The 22023-nt window shown below is 57.3% G+C and overlaps 2 protein-coding genes across 2 annotated transcripts; one reads left to right on the forward strand and one right to left on the reverse strand.

Annotated features, from left to right (window-relative positions):
• The first annotated feature begins 222 nt into the window (after nucleotides 1–222).
• Nucleotides 223–15699, forward strand: GNAI2 (G protein subunit alpha i2). Its single transcript, XM_054387305.1, has 9 exons — nucleotides 223–340; nucleotides 9461–9503; nucleotides 9662–9803; nucleotides 10157–10317; nucleotides 12711–12839; nucleotides 14037–14166; nucleotides 14402–14555; nucleotides 14926–15133; nucleotides 15273–15699. The coding sequence occupies exons 1-8, from the start codon at nucleotides 223–225 to the stop codon at nucleotides 15114–15116; spliced, it is 1068 nt and encodes a 355-aa protein (XP_054243280.1). The 3' UTR covers nucleotides 15117–15133; nucleotides 15273–15699.
• A 1307-nt stretch (nucleotides 15700–17006) lies between these two features.
• Nucleotides 17007–19947, reverse strand: GNAT1 (G protein subunit alpha transducin 1). Its single transcript, XM_054387301.1, has 8 exons — nucleotides 19842–19947; nucleotides 18734–18776; nucleotides 18355–18496; nucleotides 18124–18281; nucleotides 17915–18043; nucleotides 17700–17829; nucleotides 17442–17595; nucleotides 17007–17197 (listed from the first exon to the last, which is right to left on the reverse strand). The coding sequence occupies exons 1-8, from the start codon at nucleotides 19945–19947 to the stop codon at nucleotides 17007–17009; spliced, it is 1053 nt and encodes a 350-aa protein (XP_054243276.1).
• Nucleotides 19948–22023: the final 2076 nt, after the last annotated feature.

Below are 22023 nucleotides of genomic sequence, written 5' to 3' on the forward strand. Positions count from 1 at the left end.
GGGCCGGGATAAGGCCCCACCCCACCTCCCCTCCGCCCACCGCCCTCCACCTCCGCCCACCGCCTGGCCCCGCCCCGCGGCTCCGCCCTAACCGCGGCTCCGCCCTTCCGCCGTCCCCACCCCGCGGGGGCGCGCAGGGGCGGGGCGCACGGGCGGGGCGCGCGGTCCGGGCGGGCAGGGCCGAGCCGCGGGCGCGCGCAGGCAGCCGCCGCCGCCGCCGCCATGGGCTGCACCGTGAGCGCCGAGGACAAGGCGGCCGCCGAGCGCTCCCGCATGATCGACAAGAACCTGCGGGAGGATGGCGAGAAGGCGGCGCGGGAGGTGAAGCTGCTGCTGCTGGGTGAGACACCTGAGACCAGCCCCCGAACGCACCTCAGGGCACCCCCCGGGGTTTTCCTTGCCTCGCTCGGCCCTACCGGAACCGGGCAGCCCCGCCGCTCCTGGCCGGGCTGCCCCAGAGCCGTTCTGGGTACTGGCCCGCAAAGTGCCGGCCCCGCCCGAGGATCCCCCCTGGAGTGGGATGCTGGGCGCAGCCCAGGCGTCGAGGTGCCTCCCCCTCCCCCCATCGGCCCCATCTGAGGCCCCACGGATCCCCCATCAGTGGGGTCCCTGCCCCGCCCTAGGCTCCCGAGTCCCCCCCCACCTAGCGCTGAGGTGCTGACATCACTGCAGGCCTTGGGGATCCCTCCCAAGAGCGTGGTGTTGACCCCTTTCCCTCCAGGGAACACTCTTGTAGAAGTAGGGTGTTGAGCTCATCCCATGCCCCAGGGATCCCCAAGAGGAGCAGGATGCTAGTCCCACAGCAGGTCTTGGAGTCTGTTCTGGAGTGGAGTACCAGCCCCACCCTGGGCTTTGAGCATCCCTCCCCTTAGGAGTGGGATGTCAGCCCCACTCCAGGCTTTGAGGATCCCCCCCTCCAGGAGTGGGGTGCTGGCCCTACAACAAGCCACAGGTGTCCCTCACCCTGAGGTGCCAGCCTCAACCTGGGCCGTGGGGTTCCCCTAAGAAATGGTGTGCCAACCCCACTCCACTATGGTACTGTCCTCCCATTTCCACTGGTCATATCCCTCTGGGGCTCCGCCACCCTATTTGCAGCCGGGGCCATCCTAGGCACCCTGTCCTGCCTGCCTGGGACCCTTCAGCTGCTTGGCCAGGCCTGGGAGCTACTCCATGGTCTCCCCTCATCCTGGCCCCAGGCTGGCTGAGACAGAGGTAGCGGGGCACCAGGACAGCCCTGAGCCCCTCCATCCTACCTTTGCCTTCCCCTTGCTGAGGGAATTTGAGGGGAGACTCTGCCCCACAGCCTGCCTGCAGCAGACAAGGACCTGCTCAGCCCCTGGGTGCTGTGCCCCACGGGTACCCGATTTTTGCACCGATAACGGACTGCTCGCGCTCTTGAAAGCAGCCTGGCGATGCTCCCATGGGCGTTCACAGCCCTGCCCTGTGCCCGCGGGCAGAGCACCCGCTCATTTATTTTAATTTATTACTTTTTAAGTAACTGCCAGTTGAGATTTTTTATTCCCTTTCCCAAATTCCCAGGGAGAGCCTCTCTCCAGGTGTGAGGCGGGATTGCGCGGGGCTCCCACGGCACTGTGGGGAGAGGGGGCCCGGGATGGGCAGAGAAATCCCCAGCTGCTGCCTGGGGAGCCAGCGCCAGCAGAAAATGTCTTTCGGCTCGTCGCCATCGGCAGAGGAAGCCGTCGGCAGCAGGAAGTCATGCCGAAATCCGGCAGCCCTTTATTTGCTCAAACCCTGCCTGCTTTGAGAAATACGTAATTAACGCCTTCAAGCCCTTGTTTCACAGGGCGCCTTGGGTTTTGCCTTTTATTTTTTATCTTATTTTTGCCTTGGTGTGAGCTGTGCTGTTGGCAAGACCCATCCTGGTGATGCTGGGCAGGGGTCTGAGCTGTTGTGGGGCTTGCCTGTTGTGCAAGCTCACCGACCTGCTTGTTTCCGGGGTGGGGATGGTGCTGGCAGGGTGAAACCCCGTGGGGTTTGCAGGCTGATGGGGAAAAGTGTGGTCCCTGCTTCACTGTGAACTGCTTCAGGGCCTTGCTGCTGGCTTGTCTCCTCTGTGCCTGCTGCCCATTAGGAAATAAGAGGTCTACAGGGGCTTTGGCAGCACTTCTCCACGGGGCTCTTTGGACTAAGCAGGATAGGCAGCATCACCCCAGTGCTGTCGTCTCTGGGGATTCTGGCTGGCTCGTTCTGAGCACCACCAAGGGGTGGCAGGGGGTTTGCTGGTGAGTGAGGATCGTGGTGTAGGCATCCCTTTCCCATGTCCTGCCCTGTGCCGAAGCAGAGGTGGAAGGGGGACAATGACCACACTATATTCTGCTGGGGCCAGCATTTATGAGTAGCATTTCTGATCTCAGATGGTTTCTAAAACCAAAAATAGAGTGAAATTACCCTTTAATTTTTTTTAATGTTTATTGTTTCCCCTTACAGCTGTTGATGTGTAAATAGCACCAGATCCTTGGGTCACTACTGCCCTTTCCTGAACTGAATGCAGCCAGAAAATCCTGAGTTGGCAGGGAGTGACTGGGGAGGTGGGGCTGGCACTGCCTCCTTGGGGGGTGCTCATTGCATCATTCCCCCTGGAGGGAACCCCTTGAGGTGGGGATGTGGTGCTGGGGGGATGCTCTGACATCTCTGCTGCCCACCTTCCTATGGCTTACTTTCTACCCCATAGCTGGAGGAAGATTTGAGGAGAACTGGACTTTTTCATGAGCCCAGGTGCATGCTTTTTGGTGAGCACCCTTGAGCAAGGCAGAGCTCCACAGTTCTCCCTGCTGGATGCAACCCTCCTGTGTCCTCCAGAAACAAGGAGGAAAAATTAGGGAGGGAAAAAAATAAGGAGAAAAACAGTTTCACGCTTTGTGGTGAATTGGCCCACAGCACAAAGAGGAGATGACTCTTACAAGCACCATGCAGCCTTTGCCAGCATCTCGTGCCATCCCACAGCTGCAGCTTGGAGCTGCTGATGCAGCCGGGCAGGACGCGGTGCAAGCAGAGAGCAGTGGTCTGGAAGTGTGGCAGTGGGAGTGTAGAATCGTACAGCCCACCGGCACCATGGAGAGCTTGGGGCTGGCTGATGAAGCTGCTTGACTCAGTGCTGTGCCTTTTGTGTGGCCATGAGCCCACTTCTGCCTTCTCTCTACTGTGGCAGGTGATCCACATCTGAGAGAGGGATGGAGCTCCCTGATGGTATCCAGCACTGCAGCCATAGGCACATGCCTGTGGCACCTGAGGTTCTCTTCTGCCATTTGCTGGCTCCAGCAAATATGCTCTCTGCTGGGTACTTTGAATCTCCAGTCTTTGATGGGGATAAAGACCCAAATAAAGCAGTATCCCCTAAACAAAGCAGTCCTCCCTCCCTGCTGCTGGAAACCAACAATCTCCTGAGGTTTTGGTACTGGGAGAGGCAAGGAGCTGCCACTGGCATCTGAAAATACCTGGTGCATCAGCTCACAATGCTGCTGTTGTCTCCTTGGCATTGCCATGGTTCAGTCTGCTGTTTCTGCTGGGCAGCAGTGGAAGTTGGGTGCTGCCCAGCGCACCTCCCTGGTTGTGGGAGCCAGGATGCTCATGAAGGAATGGAGGATTGATGGCAGACAAGCCACATCCAAAGTCCCTGATTCCCTGTCTTTCTTTGGATGATTGGTAAAGAAAAAGGATTTATTGGCTGCCCGGGAGTCATTGGAGCCTGTGAAGACACCCAGGGTGAGGGAAGGTGCTGGTGGGTTGATCACTTCGGTGACCCCAGTGGTTTTCAGTCCTGGAGGTGCAAACCCTGGGGCAAGGATGCTCCCCTTGCACCACTCAGGCTGGATTGTGCCGAGTATGTCATGCAGGCAGCTGCCTGGGTGAGATCCTGCCTGGGTGAGCCGGCAGCCTGGGTGAGGGCAAGTGGGTCAGGGCTCAGCAGCTTCATGTTTTTTTGTTTTGGGCTTGCATAAAAATAGAGGAAGGGAGGGACCAGCTGTGACTTTCGGAGGCTGTGTTGTCCCAGTGCTGCCCTGGACTTCCGTATGGGCTGCCTTCTTTGATGTGCATTGTCCTGGCTTGGGGTTTTGGTTTTGTCCTCCCTCCTGCCCAAGCCCTGGCTGGGAGGAGATTGAGTCCTTCCTTCAGTGGGAAGAGTTTGGTGCTGTTATATCTGGGGGACCCTGCATCCAACCCCCTGGAGCTGGTGGAGGGGTGCCAGGTGCGTTGGGATGTGGAAGGAGGAAGGAGTGTGACACCCAGGCCCTGGGATGGGTCACCCTGATGTTCCTGCTGGTGATATCCCAGCTGCCCTCTGCTCTGAGATGGAAGCTTAGGCTGTGCCCAGGAGAGATGGCAGGCTCATATACCTGTATTATATAGAGATATTTATGTACATGCTTTAGAAATACATTTTTATGTTTAAACGTTTATATATCTCTCCGTTTTATATATATATATATAGATTGTATATATATATGTGTGTGTGTATATATATATCTGTGAAAAAAAAATATATGTACTTTACCTATATATAGCTTTACAGCAGACAGTCTCTCATGGGCTGAACTGCCCAGGGCTGCGGGTGCCAGAGGGTGCCAGGCTGGGATCGTAGTGTGCCTGCTGTAGCCGGGTCCGGCCCGGGCTTGCCGCAGCTGCTCAGTTTCCTGCTCCGTGCTGGAGCCGGGTTTCCGGGCCGGAGGCTGGCTGAATCACCGGAGCTGGGGCAGATGACTAATCCTTCATCCCCTCTGGCAGAAAACCCAGCTGTGGCAGGGGCAGGGTGCTGCTGGCATCCCAGCTGTGCCAGTGGTGAGCCCCCACATCAGGATGATGGCAGCCAGGCGTGCGGGCATGGCACCATCAGGAGCAGCTCTCTGGCTCTGGCTGCGCTGGAACCACACTGGGTGTTTGAGGGGGAGTGTGGGGAGCATCAGGGAGTCCCTGTGTCCAGGGTGGCTGAGGTGGGTGAGGACATGGAGGCAGCTGGTGCCAGCGGAGGAGCAAAGGTACCGTTAGCCTGTGGCAGGGGAGAAACAGAGCAGCAAAGTTCTGAGATTCCTGGAAAAAGCCCAGCACAAGGATAGTTTTGTCCAGTTCGTGAATACCATTGGTCCTTGTCAGCACTGGGGGTACATTTGCTGTGATGCCATCCCCAGACCATGTACTCCATATGCCCATCCCTCTGCTGATTTATTTCCATTTTATTTATTTTTGTGGTTTATTTTTTGCTGTGTCTCCATCAGTAGCCTTGTACAGGGGCTTCTGTGCCTCCCTGATGCTGCCCAATGTTTTGGGGTTGTGCCTGGGGACGTGGCATCCCCCCGGCCACCGATGCCCAGGCTCCTCCTGGGAAGCAGCCAGCCCTGTGCCGGAATGGGACGGCCCCTGGGAAAAATGCCCTGTGTCACTGTGGGGTTGTAAAAAAACACCATTATTTTTACAGCAATTTTCCATCTATTTTGGGTAGGAAGGAAAATGTTGAGGGGAAATCTCTTTTTATTTTTTTTTTGAGTCTTTAGGGTAACTCTGCTTTTAACACACACACACACACACACACACACACACACGCATGCACATTTGCACACAGGCGCTGAGTCGGGTGGGCTCTGCAGCCATCCCTCTGTCTGTCTGTTCTTCAGGGAAAGGGATCAGTGGGATTGCCTGCAAGTAAAAAATATCAGTAAATTCATATTCAAATCATAGCTGCTGTTTACTGGGCTCAGAAAACTTGGTGGGTGCAGTGGCTGGGGACAAGAGCTCTGGGTGCAGGGGATGAGGATGGCTTCAGACCCACTGGCAGATTGAATTCCAGCTTCTCCATGTAATAAGGAAAATTTTTCCAGCTGTGCGCTGCTTCCGTTCATACCTTGATGTCTGACAGCGTAGAATGGGATGGTGCCATGCAGCAAAATGGAAAATTTTGTATTGGTGATGTGGTGGGAGGGGGACCCCAGAGTGTGTGATCAACCCTTTAAATGTATGGCATTAAATATCTGCTGCTGTCCAGGAATATATTGCATATGTTGCATTAAATATATGCTGGCCAAAAAGCATCTTAAATCACAGCCTACAAAATACATGGTAGCTAAATAAAAAAAAAAAATTGCCAGTAGATTAGCAGGGCATTTTAGAACCAGGCAGCTGCTTGCTTATTTTAATTTTTTGATGATTATTTTTAACAAAAAAGGGGGGAAATGAGCCCAAGAGAGGCTCCTATTTTTGACAGGCGTTATTCGGGAATAAGTGCTACCCAGTCTTGGCAGGCAGGAAGGGTGGTCAGGGAGCAGGCAGGGTTAGAAGAAGCCCAGCTGTGGGGTCAGCCCATGGCAGGGGTCTTCTCTCCATCCCTCCTGATGCCTAGATGGTGCAGAGGGTCTGGAAGATGCACAGCCCCTCCAGCACTGCCTGCTTCTGCCTGGGTTGGGCAGAGGGGAAGCCGGCAGCTGGCACCATGCCCGGGGATTGTTTTGGGGTTGAATGGGCGGCAGCTGGGGTTTTCCGGGGATTTGAAATCCTTCCTGGGGACTGGAAACCCTTCCTGTCTGCTGTGCTCGCCCTGGGGGGCTGGGAAGGGTCCCCTCCATACTTGGCTGGGTTGGAGCTGCTAGTGCTGGGGGTGCTGGGTCACCCACTGGGCTCTGTCAGATGCTGGGGTGCCACAGGAGGGTGAGGTGTGCAGCTTCTCCAGCAATTACCTGGTCCCTTTGTTAGGCAAAGGTAATGATTTGGGAGGGAAATTGTGAGGGCAATGGCACAGTGCCTTCTGCCAACTGTGGAGGAGCCCAGGGGCTGCAGGGGAAGTTTGCCAGGTAGATGGCTGGTCTCAGTGGCTCATGGTGAATGTCACCCTGGTGGTGACCATCACCCTACTGGGAGTGGGCAGGAGGTTCTAGGGGGTTGTCCCCTTCCAGGCAGGGAGCAAATGTCAGGCACCGTCAGGCAGAGCAGGAGGCTGGGAGGGGACTGTCTGGCACCTCACCCCAGGGGTCCTTGTTAACAGGTTTCCTCCCTTGCTGTGTGCCCCAGTTTCCCTGTCTGGACACCCTCTGGGGAAGGGCACAGCAGCCCTGGCTGCTGACCCTGGTGGTGTTGTCAGAAACCAGAGGTATTTAATGGAAAAAATGAAGGGATACACAGAGTTCTTCCTGCCCTGCTCTCAGCTCTGGGCAGGAGCTGCCAGCACTGACCACAAACACCGGCCGGGTTGTTCTGGGTGCCGCGTCAGCATCCCGTGGGCGCCAGCCGAGGCTGGGTTGGCAGCGCTGGAGAGCCCTCACCCTGCCCTCACGGTATCTAAAGCTCACCTCGGGAATGGGCAAAGCCTTTCCCTAAGCACATAGGGCATGGAAACAGTGGAGTTGGGGGGTTGTGGCAATAAATATTGGGTCTCTCTGGTCTTGATGTGTGGCCAGCATTTCGAGGGAGGTGATTCTCCCCTCTACTCTGTTCTGGTGAGACCCCACCTGGAGTACTGCATCCAGTTCTGGAGCCCCTGTTACAAGAGGGATATGGACATGCTGGAACGTGTCCAGAGAAGGGCCACAAGGACGAGCAGAAGGCTGGAGCACCTCTCCTATGAGGACAGACTGAAAGAGTTGGGGTTGTTCAGTCTGGAGAAGAGAAGGCTCTGAGGTGACCTTCTTGTGGCCTTCCAGTATCTGAAGGGGGCTACAAGAAAGCTGGGGAGGGACTTTTTAGGGTGTCAGGTAGTGATAGGACTAGGGGGAATGGAATAAAGCTGGAAGTGGGGAGATTCAGGCTGGAAGTGAGGAAGAAGTTCTTCCCTATGAGAGTAGTGAGAGCCTGGAATGTGTTGTCCAGGGAGGTGGTTGAGGCCCCATCCCTGGAGGTGTTTAAGGCCAGGCTGGATGAGGCTCTGGCCAGCCTGATGTAGTGTGAGGTGTCCCTGCCCATGGCAGAGGGGTTGGAACTAGATGATCCTTGTGGTCCCTTCCAACCCTGACTGATTCTGTGATTCTCTGATTCTATGATTGATGTGGCCCTGAGCCCTGGGAACTCCATGCCCTGAGCAGTGCCAGCAGTGATGTCTAGGGGAGTGTGTGCCCATCACCTAGGCTGCCTTTATGCCAAGGGCATGGGCAGAATACATCTGCTCCATGCCACCATGTCTCAGCTGGCATGACAGGCTCTTTTCCCTGTTTAATTTTAGCATAATCTCCATTTTAAGTTTGGGTTGGTTTTTTTTCTTTTGGTTTGTTTTTTTCACTTTTTGAACTCCTCTGTAATCTCTCTTCCTCCTCTGTGGCCATGCCAGCACAGCGCTGCCACTGCTTGCCTGGGGCCCCCAGTAAGGGCAGCGCCACGGCTGAGGGCAGCAGTGAGGGGACTCGCTGGGATGGGCTTGGATTGAGAGGATCCCGTGGGATTTGCACCCAGAAGCAGGGAGCATACAGGTCCCTGTCCAAAGAAGACTCATTGTGCTGGGGTTCCCGGGGTGAGGTGAGCCAGGCACTCCTCCATCTCAGTGGCACTCTCTGCGCAGAGAGGGGACATAGGACATGTGCTGTCCCTTTCAGCTTCCCCTTCGAGCTTCCCCTTTCTTGCAGCTGGGGTGACTTCACTCCTTTCCTGCTCCTAGCATGGACAGTGGGGGTTGGGCCAGGAGCTGCACGTTGCCTGAATGGGGTGATGTCCTCAAGGGGCACAAGATGGTGAAGGGGGAGCCTTAGGAGCCCTAGGAGCCCCAGTCATCTCCTCTGAACCCCTGACATACCATGTTTAGAGGCTGAAAAATAAACCCAGCCCTGAAGCTGCTGGCTTTCCCTGCTGGCATCTGCCACTGCTGCAGGGCTGGGGTGCAGGGCCCATCAGACTGCAAAGTGCTCTGGGTTTAAAATGCAGCTCGGGGGCGGACGGTCCCGCCGGGAGCTGGCTGCTGGGGGCGGCAGCTTCTCCCAAGTTCTCTGGGGTGCTTGGCTTCAGGTGTCTGGCTCCCTGCCTTTACCTGCTGACATGAGCATCTCCATGTCCTCACTGCTGCCAGCTCCAGCTGTGGGAATGTGTCAGGGATGATGCATCAGTCTCCCCCGGTGCAACAGGGATGTGGCATGCAGTAGGTAAGCTCAGGCTCTGCCTGGAGGTGGGATGGAAGGTGATAGGCTTAGCCCCCTGTTGCAGGGGGCTCCCTGCTCCTGAGCTCAGCCCAAGCTGGGGCTGCCAGTCACCTGTTGGTGCATTGATGCTGTTTTTCTGGCCCAGAGCAGGTGTCGTTTCTCCTCTCCAGAGCTATTGCAAGGTTTCCCCAGGCTGGCTTTTACCTCCCATTTTTTGGCCCTGACATTCCTGGTGCCTGTTCAAGCATTGGCTCTGGCTGACACTGGCAGCTCTTCTCTGATGGCTTAGGCACCTGCTACCTTTCTTCCTGAGGTGGGGAGGGGGGCGGTCCTAGCAGGGTAGAAGTCCCCAGCTTTGTGCAACACCTCACTGCTTGTTCCCTCTTGTTTTTCCACAGGTGCTGGCGAGTCTGGGAAGAGCACCATTGTCAAACAGATGAAGTGAGTGGGCCCTGACACTATGCAGACCTTGGCTGTGGGCTCCAAAACTGGTGTCGGGTGGGGAAAGCTGCCCATTAGCCTCAGAGCATGGGTGGGGAGCAGTACCCTGAGGTGCTCCACAAAAGGCTGATCTTGCCTGTGTCTTTCCCCTGCCCTAGGATCATTCATGAGGATGGCTACTCAGAGGAGGAGTGCCGGCAGTACAAAGCTGTGGTATACAGCAACACCATCCAGTCCATCATGGCCATCATCAAGGCAATGGGGAACTTGCAGATTGACTTTGGAGATTCCTCCAGAGCAGTGAGTGCCCTTCTGCTCCTGATGCACCTGGAAGGGGTGGAGGTTCTTGGGAGGTGAAAACAGATGCGTCCAAAACTGGACCAGGATTAAAGGTGACCCTGCCCAAACACTGCTGGTCCCTGGCTGGCTGTGACCTCCTTTCCCTGGTGTTGAGGATGGGGGAACCTAACCCATAGGTGTCTCTCCTGGCACGGCTTCTGATGGGTGCAGGGTTGGAGGTCTTGCTGGTTCCCTTGTGTCTTGTCCCCATTCACCACTGGAGCTCCTGTCCTTCTGTCTGGATGGGCAGTGGTGGGCTTCGGTTGGGTCCTTTGGGGCCATGCTGGTGCCTGAGCCCTGTTTCTTCCGCACAGGATGATGCTCGGCAGCTGTTTGCGCTCTCCTGCACCGCTGAGGAGCAGGGCATCATGCCAGAGGACCTGGCCAATGTGATCCGGAGGCTGTGGTCTGACAACGGGGTCCAGGCTTGTTTTAACCGCTCCCGAGAGTACCAGCTGAATGACTCTGCTGCCTAGTGAGTACCCCTGCTCCTCTTCCCTAGCTCAGCTGAATCCGAGCCCTGCAGGCTGCCTCACTTTTATTGAGCAACAAAAATCCTCCCCCCAGAGGCTGCCATTTCCAACTGTCAGGCTTAGGGCTGGTGCTGCCACTTCCCGTCCTGTGCTGGCACTGAGCCAGAGCAGAACTGGGAAGGTGGATATTTCAAAAGCTGTTTCCTGCTCTGGCGGGGTGCTGCATCCCCTGGGAGGGAGGCACTAGAAAATCCCTCTCCTGCCACTCCTCTGTGCCCACTGCCCTTTCCCAGGGATGGTCTTCCCTGGCCTCCCTTTGTGTGAGCAGTCAGGGGTCCTGCCCCATCCCATGGCCCTTCATGGGTCATGAAAGCAAGAAAAAGCCCCAAAGAAAGTGCTGTGGACCCTTGTGTCTGAACAGTATGAATAGGATGCACAAGAGCCTTTTGTTTTTAACTGGGTTTGTATGGAAAGACTTGGCATTCTGATGGCACATTAGCTGGCATGCTCATGTTTAGGTAGATAAATTGCCTGCATCTGGCCAGGTTTATCACTGAAGAGATTTAATAAATAGGTTAATCTACCTAAATATGATGGCTGGAGAGGGCAGTGCAGCTGAGGCTGCACTTGGCTACATGGTGCCCTGCTGCCCTCTCTGCCCCTGAGGTAAGGCAGTGCCAGGGGGAGCTCATGGTGAGCTGGGAATCCCCTGCCAAGGCTGGCCCCAAGGGAGATTGAGCACTCTTGCGACTTGCTGCCATCTTTGGGCCTGCTTGGTCCCCTATGTGCCAGCTCAGCTGCCCCTTCCCACTCTGCACTGGCAGGTCCCTCTTCTGCACTAGGGGCACTGAGGGGAAGAGGTTGAAGGAAAGCTCCTGGCAAGTGCTGACCCTGGAGAAGTTTCTGCCAGCACTTTCCTCTAGTGCCCATGACTTTGGCTTCCTCCTGCCTGGCACCCACCCACCCTCCTCAGCCCCCGTCCTGCTCAGCCCCATCACTTCCCTTGCAGCACTATTTCCTGCAGTGCTGTGCCACAGGTGCTGTTTGGAAGTGCGGGAGACCTGGCAGGTGCCTGGCAGCTCACATGCACAGTTTAAGCAAATACATCTGCAAAGTGTCTGCAAATGGAGTACCCCTTTAAGTGTGTTCGTGGAGCATTTGGCACGTTGCAGGGGTTGGGTGAGCAGTAATTAGGAGCTCCCTCGAGCTGTTGCTCCATCTTTTCCCAGCCCCATGAATATGTCACTGCACAGGACACCCTTGGGATAAGGAGCCCTGTGTTCTATATATAGGCCACCTGCACCCAGACGTCAGCAGCAGCCCCCACCCTCCTCCACTGCCCCTGGAGGTACCAGGAGATTGGGGTGCCAGGGTGGGCACTTGCCAGCACCCCAGGTCTGGGTGTGAGGCCTGTGTCTGCTGGTGCTGTGCATGTCCCTGTGGTGGCGTTTCCTGTTTTCTGTCAGCCGGAGGCTGCTGTGTTTCCGGCTGTTTTCAGGCTGCTCCATGGTGCTGAGCTGCCCCCCCCACACACCCCCTCAGCTGTGGCATGGTATCAGGGCACCCATGGCTCTAGCTTTGCCCCTGCATGCCAGCAGGTTTCCTGGGAGCTAGTGATCAGCCGCGCTGCTGTCGGAGCTGGGAATCCCCGTGGCCTCAGGAGCTGTAATCTGGTTTTCACCAGATTATGGAGCTGCAAAGGCCTTAATTAGCACAAGCCTAATTTGCTTAAAGGAGCCTGTTTACAATAACCCAATTAGAGCAACGTGAGCTGGAGAAAGCAAAACCTGCCTTGATCCTCCTGGCGTCCTCCAGATGGTCCCAGAGGCTGCTGGGGGGAACCAGGCTCTGACAGGGCTGGACAGGTGGCAGGACATGGGGATGCAACCCCAGGGGGGCTCTGGGTGGGCAGCAGCCCCCTGGCCACACCGCTCCCTGTCTCTCTGGCTGCCCGCCTCCTGCTTCCTCCCAGGGCGCCAGCCCTTTGTGTTTTTTGACTATAAATGGCACGCCGCCATCGATTGTTTCCGCCGTGCTGCGGACGGTTGCCATAGCAGTGAATACTTTCCTCTTGCCATTTCCCCCGTGCAGGCAGCTGGGGGAATGGGGGGAGCCCCCAGCCTCAGCCCCCTGCATGGCCCACAGAGCCTGCTTCCTCTGCATGTCCCACTTGCCACCCTGGCAGCTGGCAGTCCTGCTCTGCCTGTGGTGACAGGGCTATGTGGTGACCCCAGGGTGCAGATGGGGTCCACTGTGCCACCCAGTGCCCGCTCCAAATGGACAATGCTGAAGCGTGAGCAGAGCATCCTGGGGCGGTGAGGGAATGTTCTGTGGGATTTGAGAGGGTTGTGCCTCATGGGGCAGCTTCCCCAACACCTTTCTGCTCCTTCCCCAGCTACCTGAACGACCTGGAGAGGATAGCCCGTGCTGACTACATCCCCACCCAGCAGGATGTGCTGCGCACCAGGGTGAAGACCACTGGCATCGTTGAGACCCACTTCACCTTCAAGGACCTGCACTTCAAGTATGTCTGACCCTTCCTCTTTTGCTTTTTCCAAGACAAAAATCCCCACTGCCTCCCTGTGCTGGGACAGATCCTGCTTGCATGCTGCATGCACCAAGCAGCCCTGGGACTGCTCATGGTGGGAGCTGCTGCCTCAGAGAGAGAGCAGAAACCTCTGAAATTAGCTGGAACAGCCTCAAAAACGCCTAGCCAGAGGCTTGACCTGGGGGCGGATCCAGCCTTTGGCGAGGAGGGGAAGGAGGAAGGCGTCCTCCAGTGCCTTGACGCTGCTTCCGTTGTGGGAAGGGCACTGGGTGGGAGCCATGGTCTCGAGGTAGGACACCAGTGCTGCTGCCTGCTGGCAGCCCAGGATGCTTTCCACTGAAAACCCATGGGAAATAGCCAGGACTCCAGTTTCCAAGGCAAAAAGCTGGTGTTGTGCACATCCCAGGGATTTAGTCACTTGGCAACAGAGTTATGGGCAGGAGGATCTGCTGGGGTCATCTTTGAATGCAGGGAGCTTGCAAGGACCTCTGTATCACCCCAGTGGGATGGAAGCACTTGGTCGTTCATCAGTGCTGTTCTTTGGAGGTAGCAGCAAGGCAGAGAGGATGGTCTATCACTCGCATGGCAGTGAGGAAGCTTTTGCTGGCAGCTGGACAGTTGGCAGTGGACATGAGGCTGCTGCTGGGCTCTTCTCTATGGAGGCAGAGAAGAACATCTTTGCTGCCTGCAGACAAAGGGGTGCATGGTGCATCAGGATCATCCCCTGAGCCCTCATGCTGCCCATAGTCTCATGGCCTGCAGCTGCTCAGCCAAGCACTGTGACTTCCCTTGGTCCAAGGCCTCTGGCACAGCCCCACAGTGCCTGCTCCTGAGTGAGTCTGGCAGCATCTCCTGGAGCCCAGCTCCAGGAAGGATTGAGCTGACGCCCCTGTGAGAGGATGCCTGGTCCTGGCTGACTCGCAGTGGGGATTTGCTCCAGCTGGAAAGTGAGCCTGGATACTGGGACACCTGTCCCTGGGGTGGGCAGTGGGTGCCAGGGCAGATCTGTGGCACCAACCAAATCCCTGGTGCAGAGGTGCCATGCTCTGTCTGCTCTGGTGCCTTTTTCTGGTATGGATCTTGCTCTGGGCAGCCAGGGAAACTGAGGCAGGGAGCAGGGCAAGGGTGGTGGGACCAGGAGCTGATGCCAATGGCAATCTGCCTCTGCCACAGGATGTTTGATGTGGGTGGCCAGCGCTCAGAGCGGAAGAAGTGGATCCACTGCTTCGAAGGGGTGACTGCCATCATTTTCTGTGTGGCCCTGAGTGCCTATGACCTGGTGCTAGCTGAAGATGAGGAGATGGTGAGTTGGGGATGGAGCTGGTGCCGTGAGCCATGCTCTCTGTGAAGGGCTAGGGGATTGCCCCCTGCTCTGTTGGCTACCTTGGGCCTTGGCCAGCATGGCCCAAGTCTTACAGGGCCTCCAGCATCCCCTGCCCAGGCAGCAGGAGCTGTGAGGGCACAGCAGGTTGGGCAGCAGAGGGATAGGCGCTGCCTGGGGGTATCTGCCCAACTCAGGCTGCTGTCTCCCTTGCCAGAACCGGATGCATGAGAGCATGAAGCTGTTTGATAGCATCTGCAACAACAAGTGGTTCACAGATACGTCCATCATCCTCTTCCTCAACAAGAAGGACCTCTTTGAGGAGAAGATTGTGCACAGCCCCTTGACCATCTGCTTCCCTGAGTACACAGGTACTACCAGGACACTTGGTGCCCCCTGGCAGGGGGAGCAGGCAGTGCCTTGCCCAGGGAGCATAGTAGGAGATGCTGGTGATGGAGATAGTGGTTATCTCCGTACTGCCCAAGGGGCAGTGCATTGGTGCAGCAAGCAATGTGGGGTGGTGTTTGGGGTGCCCCAGGAATGGGGGGAAGATGAGGTGGACAAAGGCCAGCGGTCCTGGGGGGATTTAGCTGAAGCTCACTGTGTCTGGTTTGGCATTGGGGTAGTGGCTGTGGTGGCAGGGGAAGCTGAGCCAAGCCCACACCCCTTGGGTGCTGGTGGTAGGGGGTTGCCGGCGTGTCCAGGTGGCTGTAGGGCAGCTCAGTATCATCTCCTCCCCAGGGGCCAACAAGTACGATGAGGCAGCTGGCTACATTCAGAGCAAGTTTGAGGACCTGAACAAGCGGAAGGACACCAAGGAGATCTACACCCACTTCACCTGTGCCACCGACACCAAGAACGTGCAGTTTGTCTTTGATGCTGTCACTGATGTCATCATCAAAAACAACCTGAAGGACTGCGGCCTCTTCTGAAGGCTGGCACTGCCCAGGTGAGTGCTGCTCCTGACAGTGGCCCCCAAACTGGCATGGTCACAGAGCATCCTCTGGGGATGGGATGGGTGCAGGCTGGCAGTGGGTGCCCACATGGCTCTCTCTAGACCCCACCACTCACTGCCTGCTCTCTCCTAGGACCCCTGGCTGCGCCAGTGAAGGAAGGAAGGACCGCGCCGCCCCCCACTCCTGCTTCTCTTCGGATTCATCCCCCTGTCCCTACCCCGTAAAGAGACTTTCTGGGTGTCAGTGTGGTGGCAGGACCCATGTCTCCCCTGCCATCTGCGCTTGCCCCCCACCATCCTCCTCGTCCTCGCCGGCGTTGCCCTTCCTGGGGAAAGCGATGTTTTAATCTTGGTCTGTAACCCCGAACTGCTCCAGCCCCCCCTAGTTCATTCGCTCCTGCGCCCAGGCGCTCTCACTGTTTACATTGCAAGTGTTGCTGGCACAGGGGGGGCACACAGTGATCCCCTTGGGAATGCCCACCTGGCCAAAAACACAACCGATGACATTCCTTTTAGTAAACCAGAAAAGAAAGGAAAAAAAAACCCAAACCACCCCAAGAGCATGCAAAAAAAAAAAACAAACAAACAACAAACACAAAACCCCCCCAGACAACACCCCCCACACCACACCGGCTGGGGCCAGGTTGATTTTTAAAGAAACCTTTTTACCAAACTATTTAAAAGCGTCAAGTGCTACGTGGTGGCAGCGTCCTCCATGGCCAGCCCACCCCCAACCATGTGCCTTGGGGGGGGTCCGTGCCCCACTTTGCCTTGCAGCCCCCCACCTTGCTGCCCTAAGGGATGGGCAGCAGCTGGGCAGGGGGGCAGGCAGGGGGGGTGCTGCCAGCTGGCTGCACCTCCACCCCCCTCTTTCTAAGCCTAGTTTTTAGGGCTAGCTGTTGCATTGGGCGAGGAGAGCCTGCTGTACAGAGCGGCCCCTGCTGTCCCCCCCAGCCCAGGGGGGTCCCCTCAGCCGGTGCCCACGGCCTTGCTTTTCCCACAGGATGTTTTACCGAATTCTTCACATGGTTTGAAATAATAAAATGTAGAAAGAAAAAGAGAGAGAAAATAGTATATATATACTGACCTCCCCTCCCCCATCGTGACCCAGGGGTGGGGTTGCTTCACCCCTCCAGAGGGCTCGGGGGCATCTTGGGGTGGGAGAGGACACAGAATGGGCTGATACCACCCCAGAGGCTCAGCAGCATCCTCTGGGTGCAAAGGTGAGGGTGGTGGTGGGACCCTGCAGAGGGAGCTGGGATCTTGTTGAGAGGCTGAGCCACCCCTGGTATGCTGACTCAGCAGCTGGGGGGGGCATGACTACCTCCTGGGCCTGCAGCATGGGGATGGTGGTACCTAGGGGCCCCAGTACCACACAGTCATTGTGGACACCCAGTACCCAAAGGTACCCAGTGTCTTGTAGTCCCCAGGTGCACCCCTTGCATCTAGTAGTCCACAGGGACCCCCACAGACACACAGCACAGAAGGGACCCCCACCAGCTTCAAGGGGTGCCCAGGGACCACCAGCAACCCCCAGCTCCAAGGGGTTCTTGGGGACCCTCAGTGCTCAAGAGGTCTCCATGTACCCTGAGCTCCAAGGGGTACCTAGCATCACCAGTGCTCCCTCCCTCAACACCTGGAATAGCTATGGATGCCCCAGCACCCACTGGCACCAGGTGTCCCACAGTGATAGTCAGTGGGAGGGTTTGTGGAGAGAGGAAATGTGGCTGTGCCTCCCACTGGTGACTCTGGGGTTGAGTGGGTTAAATCCCAGGATTTTGGGGCAAGATAAGATGGTTATGGAGGTTTGGGGGTGGGGGGCGGTGCTGGGGCTGGGCCCCAGCTGAGGGGGAGAGGGAGCTGGGGCTCAGAAGAGCCCGCAGTCCTTGAGGTTCTCCTTGATGATGATGTCGGTGACGGCGTCGAAGACGAACTTTACGTTCTCGGTATCAGTGGCGCAGGTCATGTGGGAGTAGATCTCCTTCACGTCTCGGCGCATGTTCAGCTCCAGGAACTGCAGCTTGATGTAGTTGCCGGCGTCATCGTAGGTGTTGGGACCTGTTGGCATCGCAATGAGCAGGGTCCCCTTCCGGGCTGGTGTCCCCCGCCCTAGGTGCTGGCCTAGTGCCGCCCAGTGCTCCCCCGGGTGGGCAAACCTTGCTCGGTCCATGAGCAAGGCTGGTGCAGCATCGCTCGTGTGGGGTGCTGAGGACACCTGGTGGGTAGCTTCTGCAGACTGCAGGCACCCAACCCTTCACTGTCACCCCCCTGCACGCAGCGGGACAACTGTTGCCGCCCTCACCATCGTAGTCGGGGAAGCAGATGCTGAGATGGGCCTTCTTGATCTTCTCCAGGAAGACGTCCTTCTTGTTGAGGAAGAGGACAATGGATGTGGTGGCAAAGTAGCGGTGGTTGCAGATGCTGTTGAAGAGGTGCAGGCTCTCGTGCATGCGGTTCTGCAGAAGGACACAGACTCTCCCCATCAGTCCCACAGTGACCTCCACCCAGATCATGATGGGGACGAAGCACAGAGGGTTATGGGGTGGTGAGCCTTTCTCACCACTTCGTCATCCTCCACCAGGACCATGTCATAGGCACTGAGGGCCGCGATGAAGATGATGCAAGTCACTCCCTCAAAGCAGTGAATCCACTTCTTCCGCTCTGAGCGCTGCCCACCCACATCAAACATCCTGGGCAGCACAAGGCAGAGGTCAGCACCCCCCACTCCCTCCCCATCCCTCTGGCATCAGCCCTTGCCAGGTGCTCAGCCCCCACCTGAAGTTGAGGTCTTTGAAGGAGAACTGGGTCTCGATGATGCCAGTGGTCTTGACGCGGGAGCGCAGCACATCCTGTTCCGTGGGGACGTAGCCAGGGGTCACCAGGCGCTCCAGGTCTGATAGGTAGCTGACCGGGCACATGGTGGGCATGAGACATAGGTCAGCACCCCAGGACCCCCCTTGCCCAGACTGCCCTGCCCCACGTACTAGCCAGCCGAGTCATTGAGCTGGTACTCAGAGGCACGGTCGAAGCAGGCTTGGATGCCTGTGTCCTTCCAGAGCCGCCCGATGATGTCTGACATCTCCTTGGGCATAGTGCCCTCCTCTATAGTGTCTGAGAGGTGCAGCAGCTTGCGGGCATCATCCTACAAGGGAGAGGGGCTCAGAGAGGCTGGGGGACAGGAGGGACTTCCATGCCCAGCACGGGGCACTCCTCACCTGGCGAGCTGAGTCCCCGTACTGGATATTGAGGGTGGTCATGGCCCGCACGATGGCCAGCATGGACTGGAGTGTGTTGCTGTAGATGATGGCAATGAACTCCAGGCATTCCTCCAGTGAGTAACCATCCTGGTGGATGATCCTGGCCAGGGAGGGGGCATGTGGCTGAGCTGGGCACTGTGGGGTGGGGACATCCATGGGTGCAGCATGGCACTGAGCTGGGCAGCCCGTGGGATTGAGCTAGGCACTAAGGGGGAGTTGCACCCCATGGCATGGGGCAGAGCCAGCTATAGTGGGACAAGGGGCACCCTATGGGTGTGGTGTGGGACAGGCATGTGGCACAATGGGGCACAACCAAATGGCTTCCCTTGGCACTTACTTCATCTGCTTGACGATGGTACTCTTCCCTGACTCTCCTGCTCCTGCAGGGACAAAGCACAGGTCACAGCAGTGCATGTGCTGCAAGGAGGTGTCATCACAACCCCACCACACCACCACCTGATGTCCCAAGCCTGTGTCAGTGCAGGGAGACATTCCTTGGTCCAGGCTGGTACGGTGGCAATGGCACCCATGGGTCCATCATGTCCAGGGCACCCCAATCCTCAAGAACCACTGGGACAGTTGGGAGGGACTCTCCATGCTTGGGTGCCACAGGGACAGACACAGAGGTAGTGATGTGGGCTCCATGGGAGTGCCCAGGAGTGTGGTGGACTGCTGGAGTGGGTTTCTGGTAGGCGGTAGTGAAGGCTCTAGAGATGGGTTGATTTGGGTCAGGACAGGGCATGGGAGTGAGGGGATGTTGTGTGGGGTGGTTTGGTTTGGAGAATATCTGGAAGCATGAGGATCTTAGGATGGGCTATTGAGATGGGTTGTTGGGTTCGAGGTGCTTAATGTTGGTGCGGCTGTTGAGCAACCCTCCCTCCTTGGTTTAGGGGAGGCTGGGGGAGTGTCAGGAAAATGTAGGAGGGGCTGTTGGGTTGGGCTGGTTGGGTTCAGGAGTGCTGAAGGGAGCAAAGGAAATTCTGGGGGGCTGTTGGGGTGAGATGGTTTGGTTTAGGGGTGCCAGGGAAATGTGAGTGGGTTGGTTGGGTATAGGGGTGCTGGGAGTAGAAAGCAGTTGGGTGGACTGTTGGGCTAGGTTGGTCAGGCTTAGGAGGATCAGGGAAATTTGGGGCAGACGGTTGGGTTGATTTGTTTGGTTTTAGGGGTGCAGGAGGCATCAGGGAAACATTGTGCGGGTTTTGCAGTGAGGACATCATGCTCATGGCTTCCTAGAAATGAGGGTGCTGTTTGGGTGGTGCTGTTGGGGTGGGCTGGCTGGGTTTGGGTGGTGCTGTTGGGGTGGGCTGGCTGGGTTTAAGTGGGGCTGTTGGGGTGGGCTGGTTGGATTGAGGGGTGTTGGGAAGTATCAGGAATTCTGGGTGGGTTGCTAGGGTAAGACTCACAAAGGATGGGTACCTCCCCCAGGATTTGTGTCCCCCCCATACCCAGCAGCAGCAGCTTGACGGTCCTGGCATCCTTTTCAGCATCCTCCTTGAGCTTCTTCTCCAGCTCACGGGAGTGCTTCTCCTCAGCACTGGCTCCAGCACCCATCCTTGGCTCCGCGGCCCTGCGACTCACCCGCTCCTTGGAAGTCAGCACCAAGATGGGCAAGGAGCTCCAGCCTCTCGCCGCCTCCAGCGCACCTGCTGCCGACTGCCCTGCTGCCACCACCACCACTGCCACCACCACTCACCCAATGTGGGCCAAGGACGGGGCCAAGGTCCTGGGGGGCTGCTTGGCAGGGTGCTGTGCTCAGCACCCATGGATTAAGACAGACCCGCCTCCCCATGCTCTCCCCTAGATAAACCTCCTTAAATCTGCAGCAGGCTGAGCTCAGCAATCCCTTGGCTCCAGTGTCAGCGCTTCTGCTGGGGGAGGGGGCACAAGGCTTGCCAGCCCCCAGCTTCGCCTCTGCCCTGGAGCTGGGGACAGTGACTTGCCACCCCAGAGGATATGGGACACTCCTCAACCAGCTCTGACTCTGCTGTTTACCTTGTGGGAGGGTTGCAGCTGGTGTCCTCTGCTGGGATCTGACAGGGATGGGGCACTGAGTGGAAATGTCCCCACTGTCCCCAGCTCATGCTGGTCATCCTCCCCGCTCTGGTCCAGTGCTCACAGCCCCCTCTGCCTCAGTAAGGCATGCCAGGTTCCCCAGGTCACTGTGCCCAGTCTCCCCAGAGGCACCTCCAGTAACACCTGCACAATGTCCACAGGGACACTCATATACATCCCCAGGGTCTCCAAGACCCTCTCCAGTAACAGTCCTCAGTACCCTAAGGAGAAATCCCAGTGTCCCCAAGAAATCTCAGTACCCTCTAGTGTCTTCGGGACACCACGACCCCAACCAAACCAAACCAAACCAAACCAAACCAAACCAAACCAAACCAAACCAAACCAAACCAAACAAAACAAAAAAAACCACCCCAAAACAACAACAAAAAAAGCCCCATCCAACATCCGGGGTCACACCAGTGCCATCTCTGTGTTCCCACACCAACTACGGTGATCCCACTCAATATCCCCAAGCCCCTTACCGTCCCTCTCCAGTGTCCTTAAGCCACCAATTCCCCACTCCCATGTCCCCAGAGCCCCCTATTGCCTATGCGGCCCACCAGTAAGACCTAGTGTCCCCAGGGATCTCCAATGTCCCCCAGTAAGCTCTCTGTGTCCCCCTGACGCCAGCGTTCCAAGCCCCGTCCGTCCCGTGTCCTGACCTCCGCTCTGTCTTCAATATCCCCGCAGCACTGGGGCCCCTGCAGCGCCGCACTCGGCCGCCAGAGGGCTCACTGACCCAGCGCAGCGTCCCCACTACAGCCCTCACTCGCCCGCAGTGCGCCCAGCACTGCCCAAGTACAGTCCTGCATCACACCCGGTGTGCCCAGTACAGCACCCAGCAGAGCCCAGGACCTCACAGCCCTGACCTCAGTGTTTCCCGAGGCTGCCCAGAGGAGCTTGGTACCACCTCATTGCCCCCTGTACCAAACATACTACGGCCCCCTATATTGCGCAGTATCATCCACCACCACCCCGCAGTGCTCCCTAAAGAGCCTGTTACCACTCCTCCACACCATGATCCCAGTACCACTTAGTGCTGGCTCCCAGTATCACGTCCTAATGCCCAAGTACTGCTGCTGCTCCCAGTACTGACTCTGAGTGCTCCCAGTGTTCTTGGTACCATCCAGTACCAACCTCCAGTGTCCCCAGTACTGCCCCCAGTATAGCCCAGGCCCTCCCAGCACTGATGCCAGCACCTATCAGGGCTGCCCAGAGTAACCTGGCACCACTCCCATTGCCCCCTGTACTGACCAGTGTTCCCAGTATGATTTAGTATGACCCACTACCAACCACAGTAACATCCAGTACTGGCTACTAGCCCAGCCCAGCATACACCCCGAGCATATCCCTAACATTCAGCCAACATCACCCATTATGGCCACCTCCTCATGTCTCCATCTTCCCCAGTGCCCACCCCATGGCACTCAGTGCCCTCGGCTTCCCGATGTTCTTAGTGCTTCCCCAGCCCCCCGCACCCAGCAGGGCTCAGGGGCAGAGTTAAAGGGATCATGGCAGCAGGGCATTCCCCAGCTTCCCCCATCTCTGACATAGCACACACAGGCACCTGTGCCC

The sequence above is a fragment of the Indicator indicator genome, chromosome 15, assembly GCF_027791375.1.
Source record: "Indicator indicator isolate 239-I01 chromosome 15, UM_Iind_1.1, whole genome shotgun sequence".
NCBI classification, from domain to species: domain Eukaryota; kingdom Metazoa; phylum Chordata; class Aves; order Piciformes; family Indicatoridae; genus Indicator; species Indicator indicator.

Bases quoted from the DNA above. Each gene is read 5' to 3' on its own strand.
- GNAI2 (XM_054387305.1), top strand. From the start codon at position 223: ATGGGCTGCACCGTGAGCGCCGAGGACAAGGCGGCCGCCGAGCGCTCC. The intron at 14,167-14,401 runs GTGAGTTGGGGA...CTCCCTTGCCAG, and splicing joins TAGCTGAAGATGAGGAGATG to AACCGGATGCATGAGAGCAT. The intron at 14,556-14,925 runs GTACTACCAGGA...TCTCCTCCCCAG, and splicing joins CTGCTTCCCTGAGTACACAG to GGGCCAACAAGTACGATGAG.
- GNAT1 (XM_054387301.1), bottom strand. From the start codon at position 19,947: ATGGGTGCTGGAGCCAGTGCTGAGGAGAAGCACTCCCGTGAGCTGGAG. The intron at 18,497-18,733 runs GTAAGTGCCAAG...CTCCCTGGCCAG, and splicing joins ACCATCGTCAAGCAGATGAA to GATCATCCACCAGGATGGTT. The intron at 18,282-18,354 runs GTGAGGAGTGCC...TCTCCCTTGTAG, and splicing joins ACGGGGACTCAGCTCGCCAG to GATGATGCCCGCAAGCTGCT.